General features: G+C 39.9%; 1 protein-coding gene across 1 annotated transcript in view; it reads left to right on the top strand.

Annotated features, from left to right (window-relative positions):
• IGF2BP3 (insulin like growth factor 2 mRNA binding protein 3) overlaps positions 1–24,783 on the top strand; it is a 138,553-nt gene that overhangs the window by 19,578 nt on the left and 94,192 nt on the right. The window contains exon 3 of the mRNA XM_060020384.1: positions 18,227–18,275. Coding sequence (XP_059876367.1) covers positions 18,227–18,275 — 49 coding nt within the window. The remainder of the gene's footprint in view (positions 1–18,226; positions 18,276–24,783) is intronic.

The raw sequence follows: 24,783 nt of genomic DNA on the forward strand, positions 1-24,783 counted from the left end.
TTTTGATGTTTTGAGGCTGGAAGCTTGTGCTGATTCATTGTATTTGTAAGGATGACCAAGTAAAGAGTCAAGCCTCTGACACATTTCAGCCAGCTTTCCTTGCCCTATGTAAGTTAGTTAAATTTAGAAAATAACTAGTTTTGTTCCTATCACAGGAGAAGTAGTTTTCTTCTCTCAGGCAGTGATTTTTTTTTTTTAATTTAATTAATTAATTTATTTTTGGCTGCGTTGGGTCTTTGTTGCTGCACGTGGGCTTTCTCCGCGTGTGGGGGATACTCTGTTGCGGTGCTCAGGCTTCTCATTGTGGTGGCTTCTCTTGTTGCGGAGCACGGGCTGTAGGCGTGCGGGCTTCAGTAGTTGTGGCGCGCAGGCTCAGTAGTTGTGGCTCACGGGCTCTAGAGCTCAGGCTTTGTAGCTGTGGTGTATGGGCTTAGTTGCTCTGCGGCATGTGGGATCTTCCCAGACCAGGGCTCGAACCTGTGTCCCCTGCATTGGCAGGTGGATTCTTAACCACTGCACCACCAGGGAAGCCCCTAGGCAATGATTCTTTTCTTTTCAAGAATTAAATACAACAATGACCTTTCAAGGTATTTCACAAGTCTTTTCCATTTCTTATATTTTTATTGGTTTGAGAAAGCTTGGTAGCTTGCCATTAAGTTTTCTTTTTTAAATGGCTTTGTTTTGTTGATCTTGGCAGTTTTTAAATGATCCATTCAACAAATTGTTGAGTGTTTATTACATTCCAGCTACTGCTTTAGGTTCTTGGGAGACAGAAGTGAACAGAAGACAAGAACTTGCTCTTGTGAAGCTTAGGGTCTAGGACTGCGCCTGCCCACTAGGGCAGCCACTGGCCACATGTGGCTATCAAGCAGTCGAAATGTGGCTAGTCCAAACTGAGATGTCTGTGTAAAATACACACTGGATTTTGAAGACTTGGTTCAAAAAGAGAATATAAAATATCTCATGGATATTATAATTTAACTATAGGTAAATTATAATGTAATATAATGTGTATTTTCAGTTTGTGGAAAAACAGGTGTGGGAAGAGAAAAATAACAACTGGAAAAAATGTTCCTGTTTAATCTTAGATCTGTTGGTGAGTGGTATGCACACTAAAATCAAATGTATCTTAAACTATTTTTCTTTGAGATACTGTATTGTATACAGAACACCCACAAGGATCGAGCAAAACTTGTTTTTTCTATGGTAATTTAAAAAGCTGGAAGATTAAAAAAAAAACCATAGTATACATGGCAAAGTTTAAACCATTGAAATGATTGAAATGATCTTTTTCTCCTTCCCCAAATGCACCCACTTTGTAGTTTCTTGTGGTTTTGTTGTGTTGGGGAGGAGACTTGTATACATACACAAGAATCTACGATTGCATACTTTTTAGAAAAGTATAGTTTAGTTCTGCCCCTTACCATTTTGAAGTTTTAAAGAACAGTTTTAAAGGTGCTTTGGAAGCTGGGAGGGGGGAATATCATGATAATATAGTATGTTCAATACTATTAAAATAGTGGAGTGTTGAGTCAGGAGTAAAGTATATTTACTCATATCTGGGCTGCAGATTCATTAAAGCTTGTTTAAATGTGTTTGTTATGAATAGAATATTAACAGTATGTTACGTTTCATTATTAGTACTTGTTATAGATGATTCTAATTTTCTGAAAACTCCAGCATGTGGTTTACCCCATCATCAGTTACGGAACGAAGAAATGTGTTGTGCAATGTTAAACCAAAAATTAGAAAAGAACAAAAAAGCCACCAAACCTCTGAAAAACCTCAGAGTAGTCCTTTTAAATAGCATGTACATAATGTATTAGATTAACTGGAACTAGTTCAGTGCTCTAAATTTAATTCTGATTTTTTTCCCCCAACTTTTTTGTTTGTAAAAATTTCTTTAAAAATCTTTAAAACCTTTAATTTTACTTCTAATATTTTAGTTTTTTCTTCTTTTAAAATGGTGTTCTTAAACTGCTTTTTTGGATTCCCAAACGGCTGTTTATTTTTAAAGTTAGGGTTTTTCCAGAGAAAACTTATTAAAATACTCTGGAAAATACTGAAACTGATTTGCAAGTTAAAAGATAATAGTTCAGGATTTTAAAGAAGGAAATTATTTTTAGTTTTTAAACTGTTAATATAAATATTTTAAAGTGAAGTTACATTAATAAATTTTTCACAAATGAAATAATGGTGTGTTTTAATTCCAAATGGAAGTCTAAGACATTTAGTGAACATCAGTCTGGCTGATTCTGAATTTATAGACTTGTTTAATAGGTCTTAAATAAACTACATAATTAAATGTTACTAAGCATCTCATAATAGAATTACAGCTAGTAATTCATTACTGCATAATATATCTAAGATTAGTGGTCTTGAATTTTAAACAGTTTATTAAGTTTATTTTAAAATATTACTGTTTATACTGTATAAATATGTAGATCTGACACGTTTTAGTTTTGTGTATGTTAGCTTTTCATATGGGTATTAGTATTTAACTTTTTCAAAACAAGTTTTAAATTTTATTAATTTAAATTTTAACTTTAATTAATTTTATTAAATTAAAATTTCACTAAACTTCTGAATGGTTTGGTCAGATATAAAATTCTAGTTAGCTAGTTTCATTGTAATTTTTAATTTGGTTTAAATACTGCCACTCTAAATCTCTATATTTATCAAAGGACTAGATGGATATTTTTATAACATCAGAATACCTAAAACAAATATTTAACTTTTGATTAAATTTGAAACACTAAAACCTTTTAGAATCTGGAATTGGTCTCAGCAAAGTCTGAGTTTGTGTATGTATATTTCTTGTTATTCCAATAATGAAGAAAACAAAAAATGCTAAGAATTGAGATATTTGAAAATAAAGTTTTAAATTACTGATTGCGCAAAACTTAAAAATTTCCAAGATGCCTTTAATCCAGAGCCAATTGATAATAAATCTTCTTCAAGAGATTGCATTTTCAAACTTCTATGGCTCATTTGCAGTTTTGTTTTCTTTCAACTTATGTTGAGTCCTGCCAATGACCAGTGTGCCCAGGTGCCAGAGAGACAGGAAAGCGTTAACTTAAAATTTTGAGAGATTAACATTTTATTTATTTACTTTTAAATTTATTTTATTTATTTATTTTTGGCTGCGTTGGGTCTTCATTGCTCTGTGCGGGCTTTCTCTAGTTGCGGTGAGCGGGGGCTACTCTTCGTTGTGGTGCGCAGGCTTCTCATTGCGGTGGCTTCTCTTGTGGCTCACGTGTTCTAGAGCGCAGGCTCAGTAGTTGTGGTGCACGGGCCTAGTTGCTCCGCGGCATGTGGGTTCTTCCCGGACCAGGTCTTGAATCCGAGTCCCCTGCATCGGCAGGCGGATTCTTAACCACTGCGCCACCAGGGAAGCCCACGATCAACATTTTATAGTAATCTTATTAAATTAAGAAAGCAAATTTATAAGAATGATAGGGCTTCCCTGGTGGCGCAGTGGTTGAGAGTCCGCCTGCCGATGCAGGGGACATGGGTTCGTGCCCCGGTCCGGGAAGATGCCACATGCCGCGGAGCAGCTGGGCCCGTGAGCCATGGCCGCTGAGCCTGCGCTCCGCAACGGGAGAGGCCACAACAGTGAGAGGCCCGCGTACCGCAAAAAAAAAAAAAAAAAAAAAAAAAAAAAAAAAGAATGATATGTACATTAACATTTTTAGCTATTGTCGTAATTGGCAGTAACTTTAAATGCATAGCTGGGCTGAGTTTTTCAGACGGTCTGCTTAGGTAATTTGCAGTTTCTTGGAAGACATGAGAGCTGTTAAGATTCTGAAATTATATATATATCTATATATAGAGAGAGATATATTTAATCTACAGAATTTTAAGGTATGTGTGTTGTTACAAGTAAATCAGATCTGGTTCTGGTTGGTTGTTTTGAAGCTATTTGTTTGACCTCATAACTGTTATGACTCTGAATTTATATAGGCTCTTGGAAAGATAGACCAAGCTGCATATATAGTATTTTTCCTGTTGCTTTTTATGCTTGTATGAGAATGAAGATAGAAATCTGTAGCTAGTTTTAAAAATTTACCCACTACATATTTAAAGCTTTCCCAAGTCCCCAAATACCTAAAGTTATAAACATAGGAGTAAATATTTTAATGACGTCCAGCAGATAAATCTATAGGGAAGGTATTTACTATCCCGAATACTTGTAACTTTTTTTTTTTTTGGTCTCACCGTGGGGGCTTGTGGGATCTTAGTTCCTCCACCAGGGGTTGAACCCAGGCCCTCGGCAGTGAGAGCTCAGAGTCCTAAACACTGGAATGCCAGGGAATTCCCTGTAACTGATACTCTTACGTTTAAGATGTGTTCCGGATTTCATTATCAGTAGAACATGCTAAATGTAGGTGTATGTGTATGATGTAGAACCTCTTAGAAAAAAACGTTAAAACTTTGACCTAGGTCTTTCCCCAGCCCTTCTGAAGCCTGTGGTAAAAACAACAAAAACAAAAAACGTGATACGTGAACAGATGGTGGTGAGAGGTGTGTCAGATTCCGGGTGTGCTGCCCCCTGGTGGACGATCTGTCCCTATCGCCTAGGTTTTTGCACTTGTTTCTACAAGTCGGTCTTTAGGCAATTAATTAAAGTGCTTGGGTGTTTAACATGTTCTTAAGTGTTTTGAAAATGCATAAGTTTTTATTTCAACATTTTTACAAGGTGTTAAAGTCTAAAGTCCAGCCCACTAAAATTTAATGTCCTGTACAGATTGTTAATGACAGATTCGGATGGTTTTTCTGATAGTAAAGCTTTCAAAAGGGTTACAACATTTTGGAAGGGGGGCAGAAAGGGCCGTTTTAAACTCTTGGTGTCTGTGTTATAGAAAAAGCCTGAGGGCAGGTAGATGAGTTCCAGATACACTTGAGGGTAATTACTCTGCAAAGGTGAGAGCCTTTTATACCTTTTGGTGCTCAGTGTACTCTCTCCTTTTGGCTTATGTTAAACTTTTTGGCCAATCATATCTATATAATAAATATGACCAGGAGTTTCTTCCTTTGAGAGACTTGTGTCCTCCATGAGCATGGAGATGTTAGTCATAATGTGTTTTTGTGTATAATGATAGTGCAAGGTTATCTGCAAAGTCTAGTATGGTTATATCTTGGAAGAAAAGAGTTGAGTTGCCCTAGATGAGGAATGTCAGAGATATTGGGATTAAACTTATATATCTTTGTTTTCTTGCTACATGACAAACCATTATATATAAAATAAACAACAGGTCCTACTGTATAGCACAGGGAACTATATTCAATATTTTGTAATACCCTATAATAAAAAGAATATGAAAAATAATATGTATAACTGAATCACTTTGCTGTACACCAGAAACTAACAACAGTGTAAATCAACTGTACTTCAATTAAAAAAAAAAACTCGAGGGCTTCCCTGGTGGCGCAGTGGTTGAGAGTCCACCTGCCGATGCAGGGGACACGGGTTCGTGCCCTGGTCCGGGAAGATCCCACATGCCGCGGAGCAGCTGGGCCCGTGAGCCATGGCCGCTGAGCCTGCGTGTCCGGAGCCTGTGCTCCGCAACGGGAGAGCCTATAACAGTGAGAGGCCCGCGTACAGCAAAACAACAACAACAACAAAGCCCGGGGCTTCCCTGGTGGCGCAGTGGTTGAGAGTCCGCCTGCAGATGCGGGGGACACAGGTTTGTGCCCCGGTCCGGGAAGATCCCACATGCTGCAGAGCGGCTGGGCCCATGAGCCATGGCTGCTGAGCTTGCGCGTCCGAAGCCTGTGCTCCACAACGGGAGAGGCCACAACAGTGAGAGGCCCGCGTACTGGGGAAAAAAAAAAAAAAAAAAAATATGATGAGTCTTGCTGGGAAAAAATGTAATGGTATTTATAAAATTAGTTTAACTGTGGGAAAACGGGAATGATTATTTTTCAGTTTGACTCAAACGTATTAGAGGTTTTGTATCTTAGTACTTCATTCCTTTGTGACCACCCTAATTTTCAAGGAATATATATGTATTTGCTATATTGTGTTAATGTTACACTTTTTAAAAAATAAATTTTATTTATTTATTTAGGCTGTGCTGGGTCTTCGTTGCTGCACGTGGGCCTGCTATAGTTGTGGTGAGCGGGGGCCACTCCTTGTTGCACTGCACGGGCCTCTCATCGCAGTGGCCTCTCTCATTGTGGAGCACGGGCTCTAGGCACGTGGGCTTCAGTAGTTGCAGCATGCAGGCTCAGTAGTTGTGGCTCACGGGCTCAGCTGCTACACGGCATGTGGGATCTTCCCGGACCAGAGATTGAACCCGTGTCCCCTGCATTGGCAGACGGATTCTCAACCACTGCGCCACCAGGGAAGCCCTACACTTTTGAAAGAGTCATGCAGGCACTGGGTCTTTTATTTAAATAGACACTGTCCCTGATGTTCAACTACATGCATTTCTGTGGTTGGTTGAAATACTTGTGGTAACTTTTCTGGTTAAAGACACATTTTCAGATTCTCAGTGTGAAAACTAGAGAAATCGTTTGGTTATTCAGGAATCAAGGATCAGTTTGTGTCCTATTAATTCAACTATTATTTTTCAAAGTGATCTGTCATCTTGCCTTGCACATATCCTAATGAAGGTCAAGAACTTTATATTCCTCCGTTGAAGGGACATATAGTCTCCTACAAGAAAAAGAGATAGCAGTGTATATTTGCAGGCATTAGTAATAAGAACAGCACGTAGAAGAACATTCAGCCTTTCCTGGACTCTACCAAGTTTCCATCCGTACGCTTAGGGCTGTCAGACTGTTCTACATAGATGCAGATGATAGTGTGCACCTTTGAAAGGTAAATACCTCTGTTTTACTTAGTGGGACATGGATATTATTCCCATGAAGATGTGGGAGCTGAGGGATGACAGAAAAATCACCTTAGCTTCTCACTTAGAACTGTTGTGTTAAAAGAGACTTTTGTTTCTTTATTCCTTGTTGAAGCATTGTTGAGTAATTGCCTGTTAGGAACCAGGAAATCTGCTAAGCACGGGAGTATACAATAGTCAATAAGGTAGAAATGACTTGGCCTTCATGGGGCTTGCCCTGTTAAATAGACCTCAGTGGCCACCAAACTTAAGTGTGTGTGAAACCACATTTCCCTGCCCCATCCCCAGAGACTCTGATCTAGGAGGTCTGTATTAGGGCCTGGGTATTTTCATTTTAAGTAAGCCCTCTTGGTGATTCGAATGTAGATGCTCCTTAGACCACCCTTGGAATGACATCTCTTTGTTTTTTAATTTTATTGAAGTATAGTTAATTTACAATGTTGTGTTAATTTTTGCTGTACAGCAAAGTGATTCAGTTATACATAAATATATTCTTCTTCGTATTTTTCATTATGGTTTATCACAGGATACTGAATATAGTTCCCAGTGCTATACAACAGGACCTTGTTGTTTATCCATCCTATATATAATAGTTTGCATCTGCTAATCCCAACCTCCCAACTTTCCCTCCCCCACCCCTTTCCCCCTTAGGAACCACAAGTCTGTTCTCTATATTTGTGAGTCTGTTTTTGATATTTTATTTATTTATTTATTTATGGCTGGGTTGGTTCTTTGTTGCTGTGCGCGGGCTTTTTCTAGTTGCGGTGAGCGGGGGCTACTCTTGGTTGCAGTGCGCGGGCTTCTCATTGCTGTGGCTTCTCTTGTTGCGGAGCGCGGGCTCTAGGTGCGTGAGCTTCAGTAGTTGTGGCACGCAGGCTCAGTAATTGTGGCTCGCGGGCTCTAGAGCTCAGGCTCGGTAGTTGTGGCGCACGGGCTTAGTTGCTCCGCGGCATGTGGGATCTTCCCCGACCAGGGCTCCAGCCCTTGTCGCCTGCATTGGCCAGCAGATTCTTAACCACTGCGCCACTAGGGAAGTTCTGGGAGCGCAGTCTTAACCACCGGACCACCAGGGAAGTCCCCGGCGTGATGAGTTTTGAAAGCTATATATACACCTGTGAAAGTACACCCACTATCAAGAACACTTCTATCCTTGACATAATATATATATGTGTGTGTATATATATATATACACACACATATATATATGTTTTGCAGGGGTACTTTTTTTTTTCCTTTGAGCTTATCCCTTTTACCCGGACATTTGGGTTCTTCCCAGTTTTACCTGTTTACAAACTTAGAGCTAAGTTGTTGTGGTTTTTTTTTGCGGTACGCGGGCCTCTCACTGTTGTGGCCTCTCCCGTTGCGGAGCACAGGCTCCGGACGTGCAGGCTCAGCGGCCATGGCTCACGGGCCCAGCCGCTCCGTGGCATGTGGGATCCTCCCGGACCGGGGCACGAACCCGTGTTCCCTGCATCGGCAGGTGGACTCTCAACCACTGCGCCACCAGGGAAGCCCTACAGCTAAGTTTTTGAGTCGGCTGCAGCTTTATCTAGAGAGACACTGTAAGGAGGAGAATGCTTGAGAGGCTGCACTTCTAGTCTGAGGATTTGATAAGAGACTGCCGAGTCAGTCATGAGGCGGGGTTATGCCAGTTGACACTTATCACCAGCAATCTGAAATGCATCATTTCCCCAGGTATTCATCTACTTGGAGTATTCTGCTTTAAAAAACAAAATTGAGGTTGACCTTTTAAGGAGCTAATTTTTAACTGTATAAAAGAAGCAAGGATAGATATAATTACAGTATTGACTATTGCAATTAGTACAAGTAATTGTATTGAATTTGGCCAGGTTGAACTTCCTCTTTGGGCATAGTTTGTGTTGGTTGGGCACAGCTAAGAATGAAAACCTGCAGCCAGTTCAGAGTGCCTGCAAGTGACAGGTTGAAGAGGCCAGGCCATACTGCTCTGAGTCCAGAGGCTTGTCTTTTTATTTGAAAATGATCAGTACACATATGGACCATGTGTCCCAGCTCTTCGCGTAAGAGATCAAGGCAAAGAGGAAAATGTTAGAAGTTAAGTTAGACTTGGTTTTCTCTTCCTGTCTTCAGCTGGTATTAGCTGTGTTAGATCATGATCCAAGCCTCGGCCTCTTTATATCTGTGAAGTGGGAAAGTGGTGATTCTCTTGATCTGTATAAGTAATAGTAGAAAGAAAGAAAGGAGGGATGGCCTTTTGGGAGAAACAAGATAAACAAAATGAACATTTAGGACTTATAGGTGGTTTGGATGGAAGGTTGCAAGTCTGTACACTTGTATGTCTTGCACTACGACTTAGCATGAAATGACTAGCTCTAAGGGCCTAGGTGCCAGTGTATACAATTTTCATAATATCTTGAGGCAGTTGAATTAGCTGAGTTTCCAGCATAGTTGACTTTCTTGGTATTCATATGTAACCTTGTCCATTTAATGCCAGTATTGAGTTTTAGTATGTGAATTGATTGTACGGTTTAAAGCTGTGGAGCAAAGTGAAAATTTTGCTTGAGATTGGCATATCTTTGACCTTTGGGTTTAACTCCCAACCTGTAATTTTTCTGAAGTTTTTTTGATAATGGTTACATTATTGGTTGGATTATAAGTGAAATCAGTAAGATGGAATATAGTTAGGAGGATAGACTGTGGAGCCAGAATGCCAAGAGCTGGATTCTGACCCTGCCACTCATTAGCAGGGTATGTTTGGGCAAGATAAACTTGTGCTTTTTGTCTTCGAATCTATAAAATGCTGACTGGGAGGGTTACATGAGATAACAGACATTGTCTTAGGCAGTTTGGGCTGCTGTAATAAAATACCATAGACTGGATGGCTTAACAGATGTTTATTTCTCACAGTTCTGGAGGCTGGGAAGTCCAAGGTCAAGGTGCACGCAGATTCTTTGGGTTCTTGCTGAGGGCCCCGTTCTTGGCTTATATAGACAGATGCCTTCTTGCTGTGAGGTCACATAATCTTTCCTCAGTGTGCAGTGAACAGAGCCCTGGTCTCTCTTCTTAGAAAAACAGTAATCCCATTATGGGGGCTCCATGCTTATGTCCTCACATTAGGCTAAACACTTCCCAGAGTCCCCATCTCCTAACAGCATCACATTGGGGGATAGGGCTGCAACATACGAATTTTTTTGGGGGGGGCATAAACATTCAGTCCATAACAGACGTAAAGCATTTTCTTGTTTATATTCTTATTTATACCTGTCAAGCTTTAATGTGGAAAAAAGATGTAAATATCAAAGACTTTTGGCAAAAACATAGTAACCTAAAATTTGAATTGAAAATAACAGTTGGTCCTCCATATCCATGGGTTCTGCATCTGTGGATTCAACCCACTGTAGATGAAAAATAATTGGGGAAAAAAATCCAGAAAGTTCCATAGAGCAAAACTTGAATTTGCCTTTTGGGGGCAACTGTTTACATCTCATTTATATTGTATTTACACCTATTTACATAGCATCTACATTGCATTAGGTATTTTAAGTAATCTAGAGATGATTTAAAGTATATGGGGGCTTCCCTGGTGGTGCAGTGGTTGAGAATCTGCCTGCCAATGCAGGGGACACGGGTTTGAGCCCTGGTCCGGGAAGATCCCACATGCCGCGGAGCAACCAAGCCCGTGCACAACTACTGAGCCTGTGCTCTAGAGCCCGTGAGTCACAACTGCTGAAGCCCGCGTGCCTAGAGCCCATGCTGTGCAACAAGAGAAGCCACTGCAATGAGAAGCCCGCGTGCTGCAACGAAGAGTAGCCCCGCTCATCGCAACTAGAGAAAGCCCACGTGCAGCAACGAAGACCCAACGCAGCCAAAAATAAAATAAATAAATTTAAATAAATAAGTAAGTAAAGTATATGGGATACTATCCATTTTATATAAGGCACTTGAGCATCCGTGGATTTTGGTATCTGAGGGGCTTCTGGAACTAATCCCCTGTGAATTTGGAAGGATGACTGTAATCACCGTGGACACATGGTTTATTTCGCTTTCAAACAAAATGGGTATTGTCTAGCTCTGGCCTAGGAGTGATGACCAGCCCTATAACAGCACCCAGGTTGTGTCTCGTTGTATTATTTCTGACTAAAAGGAACCGGTGCTCCATGTAGATGAAACTGGTTGCAGATGGGGGCAGGAAGTGTACAAGTTGAACCTGGATTATCATAACAGAAGGCAAAAAAGCTCTCAAAGATTGCTGGAGTCATTTCAAAAGATACAGGATCAGTGTGAAGAGGCCTCCACTGATGCCAAAGATGGGGCAATTTGAGCATTAAAAGGAATTAATGCAGCGGGTTGATACACACAAAGTATTTGTGAATCCATAATGTTACTGAAAAAAATAAGCATTTGGTCATCTTTGGACAGTGCCAGGGGACCAACTCATCATTCTGAAAAGTTTGAAATAATAATGTCTTTGAACTCCTGAAAGAAGACATTGAAATGAGGATTTGCATGAAGCTGGTTCATTTTGGAGATGGTTTCATCTCCAAAATAAACCATTCTCCAAAATGAGGGAATGGGGAGAGTGAAATGGGGGTTTAGGACAAGCCAAGGAAGGGCACTTTATTGAGGTTGCCATAAGGAAATAGGACCTTTGAGGAATGTACAGAATGCTTCCCAGGTGGAAGACTGGGACATTTATCTATTGGCTCGCAACGTTCTCCTCTGTAAATTACAGGTTGTCTTGAGGGTTTCATCTCTCCTCTGTTTCTGGGCTGTTCTTTTTTTTTTTTTTTTAATTCTCCCTTTTGACAAAGGATGTTTATTTTTTAAACATCTTTATTGGAGTATAATTGCTTTACAATAGTGTGTTAGTTTCTGCTTTATAACAAACTGAATCAGCTATACATATACATATATCCCCATATCTCTCTCTCTTGCACCTCCCTCCCACCCTCCCTATCCCACCCCTCTAGGTGGTCACAGAGCACCAAGCTGATCTCCCTGTGCTATGCAGCTGCTTCCCACTAGCTATCTATTTGACATTTGGTAGTGTATATATGTCCATGCCACTCTCTCACTTCTTCCCAGCTTACCCTTCCCCCTCCCCGTGTCCTCAAGTCCATTCTCTATGTCTGCATTTTTATTCCTGTTCTGACCCTAGGTTCTTCAGAACCTTTTTTTTTGTTTGTTTTTTAAGATTCTATATATATGTGTTAGCATATGGTATTTGTTTTTCTCTTTCTGACTTCACTCTGTATGACAGACTCTAGGTCCATCCACCTCACTACAAATAACTCAATTTCGTTTCTTTTTATGGCTCAGTAATATTCCATTATATATACGTGCCACATCTTCTTTATCCATTCATCTGTTGATGGACATTTAGGTTGCTTCCGTGTCCTGGCTATTGTAAATAGAGCTGCAGTGAGCATTGTGGTACATGACTCTTTTTGAATTATGGTTTTCTCAGGGTATATGCCCAGCAGTGTGATTGCTGGGTTGTATGGTAGCTCTATTTTTAGTTTTTTAAGGAACCTCCATACTATTCTCCATAGTGGCTGTATCAATTTACATTCTTCTGGGCTGTTCTTGAACTCTTCTGAGGCTTTGGTGAAAAACCTGAGGTGAAACAGAGATGCTTAAGGGTGTGCTTAGGGGTGGAAGGAGGCGGGACAACTTCACTGTGCTTGGGACTGTCTCCCACAGCTGTGAATGAAATCAGAGGTGAGCAAGGGGATGTGATGAGCAGCACAAAACCATCTGCAGAAGGGAAAGAATCAAATACTTACCCTGCCTTTACTATACTTAACTTCGGTTCAGCGTATCCAAATATGTGATAAAGGAAAGTTGTTCTTTATGGAAGAACTCCAGCTAAATTAAAAAATACGGGACTTCCCTGGGGGCACAGTGGTTAAGAATCCACCTGCCAGTGTAGGGTACACGGATTCAAGCCCTGGTCCGGGAAGATCCCACATGCCGCGGAGCAACTAAGCCCGTGCGCCACAACTACTGAGCCTGAGCTCTAGAGTCCACGAACCACAAGTACTGAGCCCTTGTGCCACAACTACTGAAGCCTGCGCACCTAGAGCCCGTGCTCCGCAACAAGAGAAGCCACAGCAATGAGAAGGCTGCGCACCGCAACAAAGAATAGCTCCCGTTCACCACAACTAGAGAAAGCCCGCGCAGCAGCAAAGACCCAGCGCAGCTATAAACAAACAAACAAACAAATAAATTCATTAAAAAAATATGGAAGGCATGATACAATGAGGAAATACATTTTCAACCTTTATGAAACAGTGGATTTAGGCAGTGATCATTAGTGATTGCAACATCACAGGTAGACAAGCAGGGATAATGTATCTTTTCATGGAAGTATAAAACCTCCCCTGTGATAGTTTATTGTCTCTCCCTAAACAAACAACAGCAAAAAACAAGTCAAATTTTCAGATCTAATTACCACTTTTATAGGGGTCAGAGTAACATCATAATAAACACCACCATGGGAGTGTAAGTAGCAAAATCCAGGCAGTGAGAAACAGGAGACAAATGACAGGTTTGGGATTTTTTTATTCTCTGCATAAGTTGTAAGGATAGAAAGGGAAACATGCAGCTTATGAGGCTAGAGTCATACTGAAGCATGTGCAGTGTATGGCTCTTTTTTGATACTGATTGAACAAACTTAAAAAAATTTTTTTTAAATGGGGAAATGTAAACTAACTAGATATTCAGCATGAAGTTTTTATCCATTTTTAAGGACATAATAGTATTTTGTCTACTTAAAGAGTCGTTTGAAAGAAGATGCTAATATAAAAGACATGAGAATGACAAAAATTTAGGGTGATGGTTACTTTCTAGGAGGCAGGCATTTGGGTGAGGGAAGAGCATGGTAGCTTCAATTGTCTTCTGATTTGGTGAGGTGGTTTCATATATGTTTTATGCTTTGTAATGTAAAGATATTACACATCATTGTATATCAAATTCAACATAGCAAACAATTATTTAAAATGACACAAAGAGGATGCAATGGGTAAAACACAGAATGAGTAATTGCACAGCATTTATTACCTGGACCTCCAAATAAATAGCAAGAAAACAGAGTGAAGGGGAACTCTTATATCCAAGAGACCTAAGAGATGTTGACTCTACACATGTGGGCATATCGTTGGGATCTTGATATGAACAGACCAACTGTAAAAAGATAGTTATTAAGCAGTTGGAAATAAACAGAGTGTGGGTATTCTCAAGGAATTTTTGTTAATCATTTTTAGAAGCAATAATGGTGATATAGTTAATTTTAAACAAAAAAGGTCCTTTTGTCAGTATTTACAAATGTACTGTAGCGTGACAGGCCATGTAAGTGGGACTTGTTGGTACAGGTGTGAGTATAGATAAACAAGATCAGGTGATCATACTTGGTAACTGATACAGGCATATGGAGGTTGATATGATTTTTTTTTACTTTGGTGTCAGTTTGAAAACTTCCATAAAATCAATTTAAGTCAGTTCCATTTATTACTAAAACTTTTGAAGATGCCTTTAGGAGTGTATATGAGCTTTATTGGCTTTTTATCCTGTAATTAAACCAGCTTTTAATAAATAATGAGGGACTTCCCTGATGGCACAATGGTTAAGAATCTGCTTGCCAGTGCTGGGGACACGGGTTCGATCCCTGGTTCGGGAGGATCCTACATGCCTCGGAGCAACTAAGCCGGTGTGCCACGACTGCTGAGCCTGTGCTCTAGAGCCCGCAAGCCACGATTACTGAACCTGAGTGCTGCTTCTATCGAAGCCCGTGTGCCACAACTACTGAAGCCCACATGCCTAGAGCCTGTGCTCCGTAACAAAAGAAGCCACTGCAATGAGAAGCCCACGCACCGCAATGAAGAGTAGCCCCCGCTCGCCGCAACTAGAGAAAGCCTGCACACAGCAAGGAAGACCCGGTGCAGCCCCCCAAAAAAAAAAAAAAGAGTACTGAATTTTATTGCAACTATTTCAGGCACAGTAAGCATTTTTTAAAGGTTAAATGAGAGCTTAAACTTCACCTCATTTTTCCCTCTCGGGGGAAAACCCTTAAATTCTATATGATTAACTTATAAGTAGATTGTGTGGAAGTTTTCTTTTAAAATAGCACGAGAGATTAAATCGGCATTTTCCTGTTTTTGTTCTCAAACTTCAGTATAGCTATTGTTCTTCTCACTCCCCCATGAGCTGTAATAAAATCATGTTAGTTTTTGGATGGTGGATCCATGAGAGTTGTGTTTTCTTCCCCTTCTATATGTTATAACAAATGTTAATTTAACTATCGTGCTTCTCAGGTACCACACACTGTTCCAGACTCTGAATGCAACAGTGAACAAGACAGCCTAATGAGTCCCTGTTGTTACAGGGTGTGATCCTTGTTACTACGTAAGTGTGTTTTAGGAGGAGGTGAAACACCAACTTATTTTGCTGATAGTTAAATTGAACTTTAATGAGTGGGTAATCACACTGGAAAACAGTATCCGTTTTCTTGACTCTTAAGTATTTAAAACCCAAATATAACCAACCTATTTCTAAAAGCTCAGATGGGAGATGGGAGCTAAGAATACAGGCGATAGTGTTTTTTTGTTTTTTTTTAAATTAATTAATTTATTTTTGGCTGTGTTGGGTCTTTGTTGCTGCGCGCGGGCTTTTTCTAGTTGTGGCAAGCGGGGGCTACTCTTCATTGTCGTGCGCGGGCTTCTCATCGCGGTGGCTTCTCTTGTTGCAGAAGAAGGGCTCTAGGGGCTCGGGCTTCAGAGTTGTGGTGCACGGGCTTAGTTGCTCCGAGGCATGTGAGATCCTCCCGGACCAGGGATCAAACCCGTGTCACCTGCATTGGCAGGCGGATTCTTAACCTCTGCGCCATCAGGGAAGTCCAGGTGATAGTGTTTTAACTGTGTATAGCCAACTTGATTAGTACAGCTGAGTGGGGTCGTTTTTTCTCAAGTACCTTCTGGGTCAGAGGTTTGTGTTTATGTACTAGATGAGAATTCATGCCTTTGCTTGGACTTTTTTAATGCTGGGCCTTTTGGCTCTTGTAGTGATAAGAGTGGACCATGGGGAGAGGAGCTAGAGGTGAAACTGCAGAGTTTAAGATTAGTTACTGGGTAAGTGGGAAAGAACAGTGCTAGATGTCAAAACACTAACTGTATGAAAATAATCCTGGTATTTGTCTAAAATGAAACACGAGAGAATCAGATAATGGAAAAGGGACAGCCATTTAAGGGAAATAATTATTCTGGAGTAACTTCTAATAAGTAAATGGGTGTCAGATGTACATTTTGAAGAATGTGTGGGGAAAACATGGCTAATGGATTACTTCTAATGTACAAAAAATAGTATCCTATTTAAAGAAGTTCTTGGGAACCCTGTGAAGTAGGTATTTGTTGTTTTAATAATGAATAATTACCTGCTTGGTGACCATAACTCTCTAGGTATACTTCTGTGTGTGCTTTTGGGAAAATTTTTTGGTAATATATATACCCAGAAAAATGAGTCCAGTAGAGATGAATACTTAGTTTCTTAACATTGTGCTGTAATTTATTGTGTCAGATGCTTGACTGACAGATTAGTACTTGCAATGTATAGTAAATAATTCTTACTTCCTTGGTTACCCAGGGTAAGTATTTACACAGTGTGAGTAACTTTTCTGCTACCCAAAGCAATACATGGCAGATTTGAAACCTATGTTTTAGGAATGTTTTTATTAGGGTATATGTTTTAAGGTAAATGTAAAACTTATACAAAAGCAGAGATACAGTACACATCCTGCAGCTTTAACTTATTAGCACGAGTTTTTTTTTTAGCACATGAGTTATTTTTGAAACAAATCCCAGAATAATGTGTAAATTCTAAGACTATGTGGTGTTTAAAAATTTTTTCTTAAATTGGCATTCTGTCACTATCTCTTTGAGACATTGCCCTTGGTGATTGTGCTTTGTTTCACTGTCTCATAAAAATAATGTAAAAATGATTTTTCCTTCATCGTCTATTTTATCATTATAAACAGGATGTACCTGAGTTTGTTCATCTATATGTTCTTTAGAGTTCCATAAGGGATAGGCAGTGTCTGTGGCATTTATTTGTTCTTAAGGCTTTGGGGTGAATGGGAGAGACAAAGGAGTAGGCTGTGAATGTAGTCCCAGCTGGTGTTTTGCTGTGGTACTTAAAAGTGGATCGTTTGACCCAGAAAAGGAAATTAACTATAGTTCTAGAAGTTAAAAAATTATTTCACTTGAGATGTCATGCCCAATTGTTAGTCTCTCTCTCTTTTTAAAATAGCTAGTTGACTGTAAATTCCTTTCCCTCTAAGAGTGTGACTGGTATGTGGTATTCGTAGTACAATCTCATATAATTCATGTTCCTTCCTTCCTTCCTTCCTTCCACCCTCCCTCTCTTCTTCTGCTCCCTCCCTCTGATAGTATTGAGGAGGGGATAGAAGAAGAGGGACGTATATTACAATAGATTTTATTATTATATAAAATACATATTGTGTTTTATATACATAGCATATGTATAGGTATATGTGTAGGCATTTGAACTAAGGTAGGGGATTTTTAATGTTTTTTGTGCCATGGACTCCTTTGGCAGCCTGAAAAGTATGGACCTCTTAAGGTATTTTTAAGTGCATAAAATAAAACACATGGGATTATAAAGGAAATTATTTTGAAATAAAGTTAGAATAATGTTAAAGCTTGTAGTAGCATGTGTTTCTTAACATAATAAGGAAAAGTTCTAGCAACACAGCTAACTTTCACAGTAGTGATTATACATGATATTTAAAGATCTGCAACAACGTAAGTGATGTGAAAATATCTGATTTATTTTAATGTCAAAAGTACAAGTCATATAATTCTACTGTCGTTTGATGCCAACATCCATAATTGAAGGTGGTGCTAAATTTCAGTTAGGGGATAGTGAAAATAAACATGTGATTTCCCCCATACCCCACCTCTGCTATCCAAGTTCCTTGAATTCTGTCCATGGACCCCTTGGCTGTGATCTCAGATTAAGAACATCTGGACTAAGGCTTTGTTTGTGTTCTGGGATGCTTACTTTGAGGCTAAAGGGTTTGAACTTAGAATATAGTCATCAGATGAAATGTTTTTCAAACAATGTATCTGCCAATTTTAGTGGCTTTTAGAATAAGCCATAACAATCCAATGATGCTAGATTTCCAAACGGTCTCAGTATGCATATTGTGATAACTTTGTCTCCTTTTTCCTTCTTGGGCTGCCTTTTCTTATTATATATTAGTTTGTAATTAATACAAAGTATTTTAAGTAGTTTCTAAGCATCCATGTTGGCTATTAATATCTTCTGCATTTACTTTTTTTTTTTTTCTTTTAAAAAACATTTTAATTCTTCTGCAGGATTCGGAAACTTCAGATACGAAATATCCCGCCTCATTTACAGTGGGAGGTAAGAATTTCTATATTTAAAACTAAGATTTTAGTATCTAAGCCTATTGGTAGTTTTTCCAAGGGTTTTTCTCCTTCCAACTCATGGATGTGCTAGAACACACATGGTTCTTCTCTTTCATGGTCTGTGTCTTGCATTGGGCTTTGCTTTGTAAGAGTATACTATATCTTTGAAAACAATCTGCTCTTTGAGATATTTAAAGTTGAAGTAAGTTCTGGGGTAACTGCGTAAACTTGCTCATTCAATCACATCCCACAGAATCTTGTTTGAGATCTTTCTGATGAGTTTTGCTAATTGTATTTAAATATGAAGTTCCCTCCTTGGCAATTTTTTAAAGAGCAAATAACTGCTATTTATGCTTTATTTTAAAATGTTACTATGCTTTCTTTTGCTCACATGGTGGCACTGTAGTAATTGTATATAAACACAAACCTTTTAGCACAATTGAATAGCCTGTGTCAGCAATTTCCAAACCATGTTGATGATGTCATGGTGAGAATTTGAGACCCCAGTAGTTGAAAAGATAAAAGGAAATGTCTGTTGACTCTTCCAGATGATGAACCTGAAAATTCTTAAAAGCTACTTTGGAGAAGGTGGTGCAGGGAAAACTGCTCAGCTTTTGTGTATTTTTAACATAAAAATCAAGAGTAACTAGCTTTGTGTGTTTCACATTAGTGTTCTAAAATGACATTTGAAGAGTCACTAAACCAGAACCTTCATCAAAATGCAAAGAATGGTTAAAAGGTTTCTTTGGTGGTCAGTTTAGGAAAGCTGGCCTGAGGTCTCATTCTCCAAGGTTCCAGTTGGTAACAAATCACTTATGCTCAGAAAATTTTACAGCACATTTATTTTCAGAACAATGTTATTGAATTTAGTCTTTGTAGGACTTGGTTCTTTGGTCTATGTTGAATATTTTTCAAGTTATATAATGTATACTTTCGTAGATAGAAACAGTGACATTAGATTAAACTCAATGCATTTTCTTGTTTTAGTTTAACATTTGTTTAGGAAATTCAGTATCTTGGAGGATGAGTCCCTGAATCAAGTGTCATGGTATCAAGATTACTGGTTTAATCCCCTTTTTTATTTATGTGGTTTTTTTAATTGGAGTATAGTTGATTTACAATGTGTTAGTTTCAGGTGTACAGCAAAGTGATTCAATTTTATATACATATATATACACATATATATATTGGGTTGGCCAAAAAGTTCATTCTGGTTTTTCCATAACCTCTTATGGGAAAACCTGAATGAATTTTTTGGCCAACCCAATATATACATATATTCTTTTTCAGATTCTTTTCCATTATGCGTTATCACAAGATATTGAATATAATTCCCTGTGCTCTACAGTAGGTCCTTGTTATTTATTTATAGTAGCGTGTGCATGTTAATTAATCCCTTCATTTTAACATGGGCTGTGTTAAATATGATTTTCTACTTGGGAACTAGATCTAGTGTAATGTAGCTTTCAATGAAAGAGTCAAATGGTGGCAGCCAATTTTAAGTAAGTGAATTGTCAGTGTATAGCATATCAGCTATAGGCAAGTGGTAGTTTCCTTATAATTCATTCATAGTATCTCTTCAAATTTAGATTGCAGTGGCTTCTTGAGCATTGTTGATTCTAGTTTTGGTGGCTTCTCAAGATTTTAGTTCATGGCATTCTTCTTCATTCTGGGTAAAATTTAATCTGTGAGAATAAATCTTTATTTGCCACATCTAACTTTTTTTTTAAAATTTCATTTTACCCTCCCCCATAGTCCTTTGAGGTAAGGTGAAGTTGGTGACATTATCTCCATTTTCAAATGGGCAAATACGGGCCCACAGGGTTCAAAGAATTAAGTAAGAACAGATTCTGAATTTAAAGAGACGTGGAACTAGACTTTGAAACTCTTGACCTTTGACCCCTTTACAGTTTAAAGGATGGTTTGAAATACTGATTGACAAAAACTATTGAGGGCTTGTTAGGAGTAGGATGAACTATTGGGATATTTCCTTTCTTTGAAGGCTTGAATGACCACCATCTGTTACTTCCTTTTTGAGGAGTCACTTTGTGTAACATTTTATTTGTACACACTGAGCCTGCTGGTTGTCTCGTGCCAAAGCCTTATAGAAGGTGATAATTTTGCAGTTATATGTCTGGACTCCCTTTATAATGGAAAAATTAGACTTTGAATCCACGAATTAATCTTAGAATCACTGAAAATGTAATGACCAGACATTACATGCCTCCTGATTTGACGCAATAGGAAATACATAGCAACATAGATGAAAAATTCTTGTCAAAAAAACAGAGGTTTGACTGGATTCAATTTCAATCTGACTTTGAGTTTATAAGAAGTATAGACAGTAGGGGCACAAATGAAATGATGCCATGAAGAAACACCTAGCCAGTTCCAGAATATGGGACATTCCACAGGACAAATGACATTGTTTAGTAATCAAGTGATGGCATATTAAAAGGGAAGGGGACTGTTACAGAATAAGACCTATGAGAATAACAAAAAAGCAAGCATACACCTGCACTAAGTTATTTGTGAACCATGTAAACAGTCCTTAGGAGCAGCATGGAGTATCTAGAAAAGCCTTAGAGTTTTTTGCAGGAGGCTTTTGGCGTCAGACTTGGGATTACATCCCAGCTCCACTGCTTACTAGATATGTGATCTCTGAACCATTTTTTAAAATTGTCAAAGCCTCATTTTCCTCCTTTCTAACATGGGGATGATAACAGCCACTTGATTGGGTTGCTATGGGCGTTAATAGGATTATGCATGCTCAAACCCTTAAAAAATGCTTGGTACATATAAGTGCACCCTACATTTTAGCTATGGTATGAACAACAAATTCATTTCCTCCCAACTTAAAGTTCTTGTGCTTAACTCAGATGCAGCCTATAGCACACACAAAAAAACAGGTATTATACCAGGGGGAATTAAATGTGGAGAATCACACAGTTGCTAGAGGGCTGAATGAGCAAAGACGGAATCCATAGATAGTGAGGACTATAGCAGCTCCCACCCTGAGGCTGAGTGGGGAGGAAAGGGGTTAAGGGAACAGGGCGAGGTTATCAGATCCTAGAAGCTTGAAGGAAGAGCTCCGAGTAGCTGAGGGTGAGCAAAGGATGCTCCCTGGCTGTGGCTGGTGCCTGGGATGGGGGAAGAAGGGAAGTGATGAAGCTGGTTCTGGGAATGCCCAGAGCCGCTAGAGTCCCAAACCCATGGCTGTTAGGATGATGCTGATAAATGGGAAGGAACACGTGTCACCTCCACTCGTGCTCTCCAGTCCCCCTCTTGTGCATTCTGTCAGCAGAAACCACCAGGGAATGGCTGGCAAAGGTGCGATAATAGGGCAGAGTCCCAGTCCCAGGATCACAGAGTTGGAAGGTGTATTTGGAACTGAGAGCTTAATTTCCAGTCAGAGTCCTATCCCAGAAGTGAAAGTTCCTCCCCTGTTCTGCCAGTGCTCTTCTAAGCCATTTTCTGTGAGGTCATCAAAGAAATGACAGAATCTGGGACCATGGCAGAAACACCATGAGATAACAGTGCTATGAGGCATTTTATAAGGTCTGTAACTGGATTGTTGATTATCTTTATACCACTGTGATACTTTATTTTATGTTTTTATTTCTTATTTACATTACCTTTTTACCACTAGATCCTGCTGAATGACACACGGGGATTCCTCTCAAGTTCTTGGAATACCACGTCATGCACGCTTTGTGTGTCATGTGGGGCTTAAATGATTTCTAGCCCATTAGTTTTGGTTGATGGTAAAGTGCACTCAAGTGTTCTGGACTGGCTAAATGTTTCACTGCTTAAGTGTTTTGGCAGATAAAGATATGGGGAAACTAACTTTTGGAAGGACCTGCTGCTGGAGAATTAGGTAGGTTTGTTTTTTCCCCCAAATAGGTGGAATGTAGAAGGGAAATAGAAGAAACTGTTTCTACTCCCCCTCCAACCCTCTTGCCTGAGGTACTGGAAGAATAGATCTGTGGTGTGACCAGAACTGGAAGGGCTCCTCTACAAATAGTCCTAATGTTGGACAGATCTGCATCCTCAGATGCCCTAAGGGATGTAAACATGTGTGATAAGGGTTTGAGGGAACACCTTGGGCAAACACCAAAGAGGTGAAGAAGGGATAGAGCCCCAGAACACTTGACTTTAAACACCTTTGAGAAGAATCCTTTTTGTTTTGCCTGACTCAGTGTCTTAAATTGGCCCCATTTCCTGAATTTTAGGGGTATCTTTCTTCATTTAAAAAATAAATTGCCAAGGCCTTAGGAAAGGACTTCTCAGAGAGAGTTTTTCCTAATCTTATCATCTTAATAGTACTCTCCAATCAAAGTTATTAGTACTCATAAAATGTTGAAAGGGAATACCCTCCTGGAAGGGAAATGTAACGCCCATTAATTATGTAAATGAAGGGTCTAGAGTAAAGGGCAAGTTAGGTTCTCATTTGGGGGTCAGGTATTGAAAGTAGAATGATGCTTCCACAGAGGTTAGTGTCTGGCAAAACAGACTGAGCTACTGAGTTAGTGGTTTGCATCATAAGGCCCTGACTGCCCATGCCTGGAGTGACTGTATTTTCTGAGGCAAAGTTTTGAATATATGATCTGACAAATACTTATGGGGAATGCATAATTTAAAATTACAACTTGCTGGAAAATGCAGAATGTCTGTTGGCTTTACCTCAAGGCCTGGATATCAGATTTTTCCTGGACTTAATTGAGGTGAGAAGATGAATATCTTGGGAAGAAACTCTGAAGAGGTTTCCACACTGTAAGATCCATTTTTCTGCCACATGTGTTGTCTGGTGTGATTGAGTAAAGGAAGTGGAAGCTGTCTCCTGGCCTAAACATAGGGGAGTAAAGGGGGGCTCTTCATAACTAAAGCATCCTCAAATTGCATCCAGGCTTCTGACATACCAGGGGGTTGGTCTCTGGTTCTTGACATGGAAAGCAAGTAACCAGTATGCTGAAAATGAAAGCCCCAAACTACAAGTCGAACATTGCAATGTAAAATATTCTTTGCTTTTTTTCCTCAGCAGAGTTATCTTAATGATTTCTCTTTCGAAGTTCTTTTTGGTTGTTCTGTGTAAGCTTGAGGCAATTTTTGGAAGTAAGTAGATCTTGTAGGAAATCTTAAAAGGCTTTTTCTGTTGGGCCATAGGATTGCCCTAACAGAACACTTTCTTTATTGAAACACTTTGGCTTGTTAGTTTGAACCCACCCCCTAGTAACCAGTTTGGAGAAAGTTGACTTCTAGGGCATAAGGAATGTTAGAAAGCCTTGGCTTCTTTCATGATGAAAAGAAGTTTTTTCTCTGAAGTTTGGGGGTGGGGAGCGTGGCATGGGTGGTAAAATAAATGTAGTGGGATGAGGCTGAACTTCCCTGTAAATTACACTCAAGCGAGTTACATCCACTCTCTGGCAGAAGGGCTAAAGCTTTAGAGAGATGCCTGTGTTTCAGACTGTAATGAAAAATACACTGTAATAGGACACCTTGTGAGATGAGGCTGGTACTTATTTTTTTTTTAACTTAATTTTATTTATTTATTTTTGGCTGCACTGGGTCTTCGCTGCTGAGCGCAGGCTTTCTCTAGTTGCGGCGAGCAGGGGCTACTCTTTGTTGTCGTGCACGGGCTTCTCGTTTCGGTGGCTTCTCTTGTCGCAGAGCATGGGCTCTAGGCACGCGGGCTCAGTAGGCGTGGCACACGGGCTTAGTTGCCCCACGATCCGTGGGATCTTCTCAGACCAGGGCTCGAACCCGTGTCCCCTGCATTGGCAGGCGGATTCTTTTTTTTTTTTTTTTTTTTTGCGGTACGCGGACCTCTCACTGCTGTGGCCTCTCCCATTGCGGAGCACAGGCTCCAGACACGCAGGCTCAGTGACCATGGCTCATGGGCCCAGCCGCTCCGCAGCATGTGGGATCTTCTCGGACCAGGGCTCGAACCCGTGTCCCCTGCATCGGCAGGCAGACTCCCAACCACTGCGCCACCAGGGAAGCCCCAGGCAGGCGGATTCTTAACCACTGCATCACCAGGGAAGCCCCTTAAAGGTTGCCTTTTGCAGCAGACATCTTGGAGTCGTAATGTAGTAGCAGAAAAACACTGTTCTGGGTTGGTGATTTTCAAAGTTCTCTCTTTTCTTTGGAGGAGATGGTATGGCAGAAACCTGGTATGTGAATATAGATAAAGTTAGAGTTATTCAAAGGTGGCATAGAACCTTGCCTGCTGGTTCCCTCTTTGGCCCCCAGGGAATCCCTTGGGTGCAGGTGTGATATTGTGGTTTATAATAAAAATATATATTTGCTCTTGGTCCGTTTCTGACCCAGAGCTCCTTAAAACCCTTGGAATTTCGTAAGTGGTGAGATGATGAAGGTGTCTTTCGTTAAGTTAATGATATGACTTTTGGAAACCGCTTAAGGGTAAGAGCTACTGACCAGGTGATTAGAGGGTTAGAACTTTGAGTCACAGTGTGCTGTCACCCACCCCTGCCTCCGGGGACGGG

Source organism: Delphinus delphis, chromosome 9 (assembly GCF_949987515.2).
Source record: "Delphinus delphis chromosome 9, mDelDel1.2, whole genome shotgun sequence".
Taxonomy (NCBI): domain Eukaryota; kingdom Metazoa; phylum Chordata; class Mammalia; order Artiodactyla; family Delphinidae; genus Delphinus; species Delphinus delphis.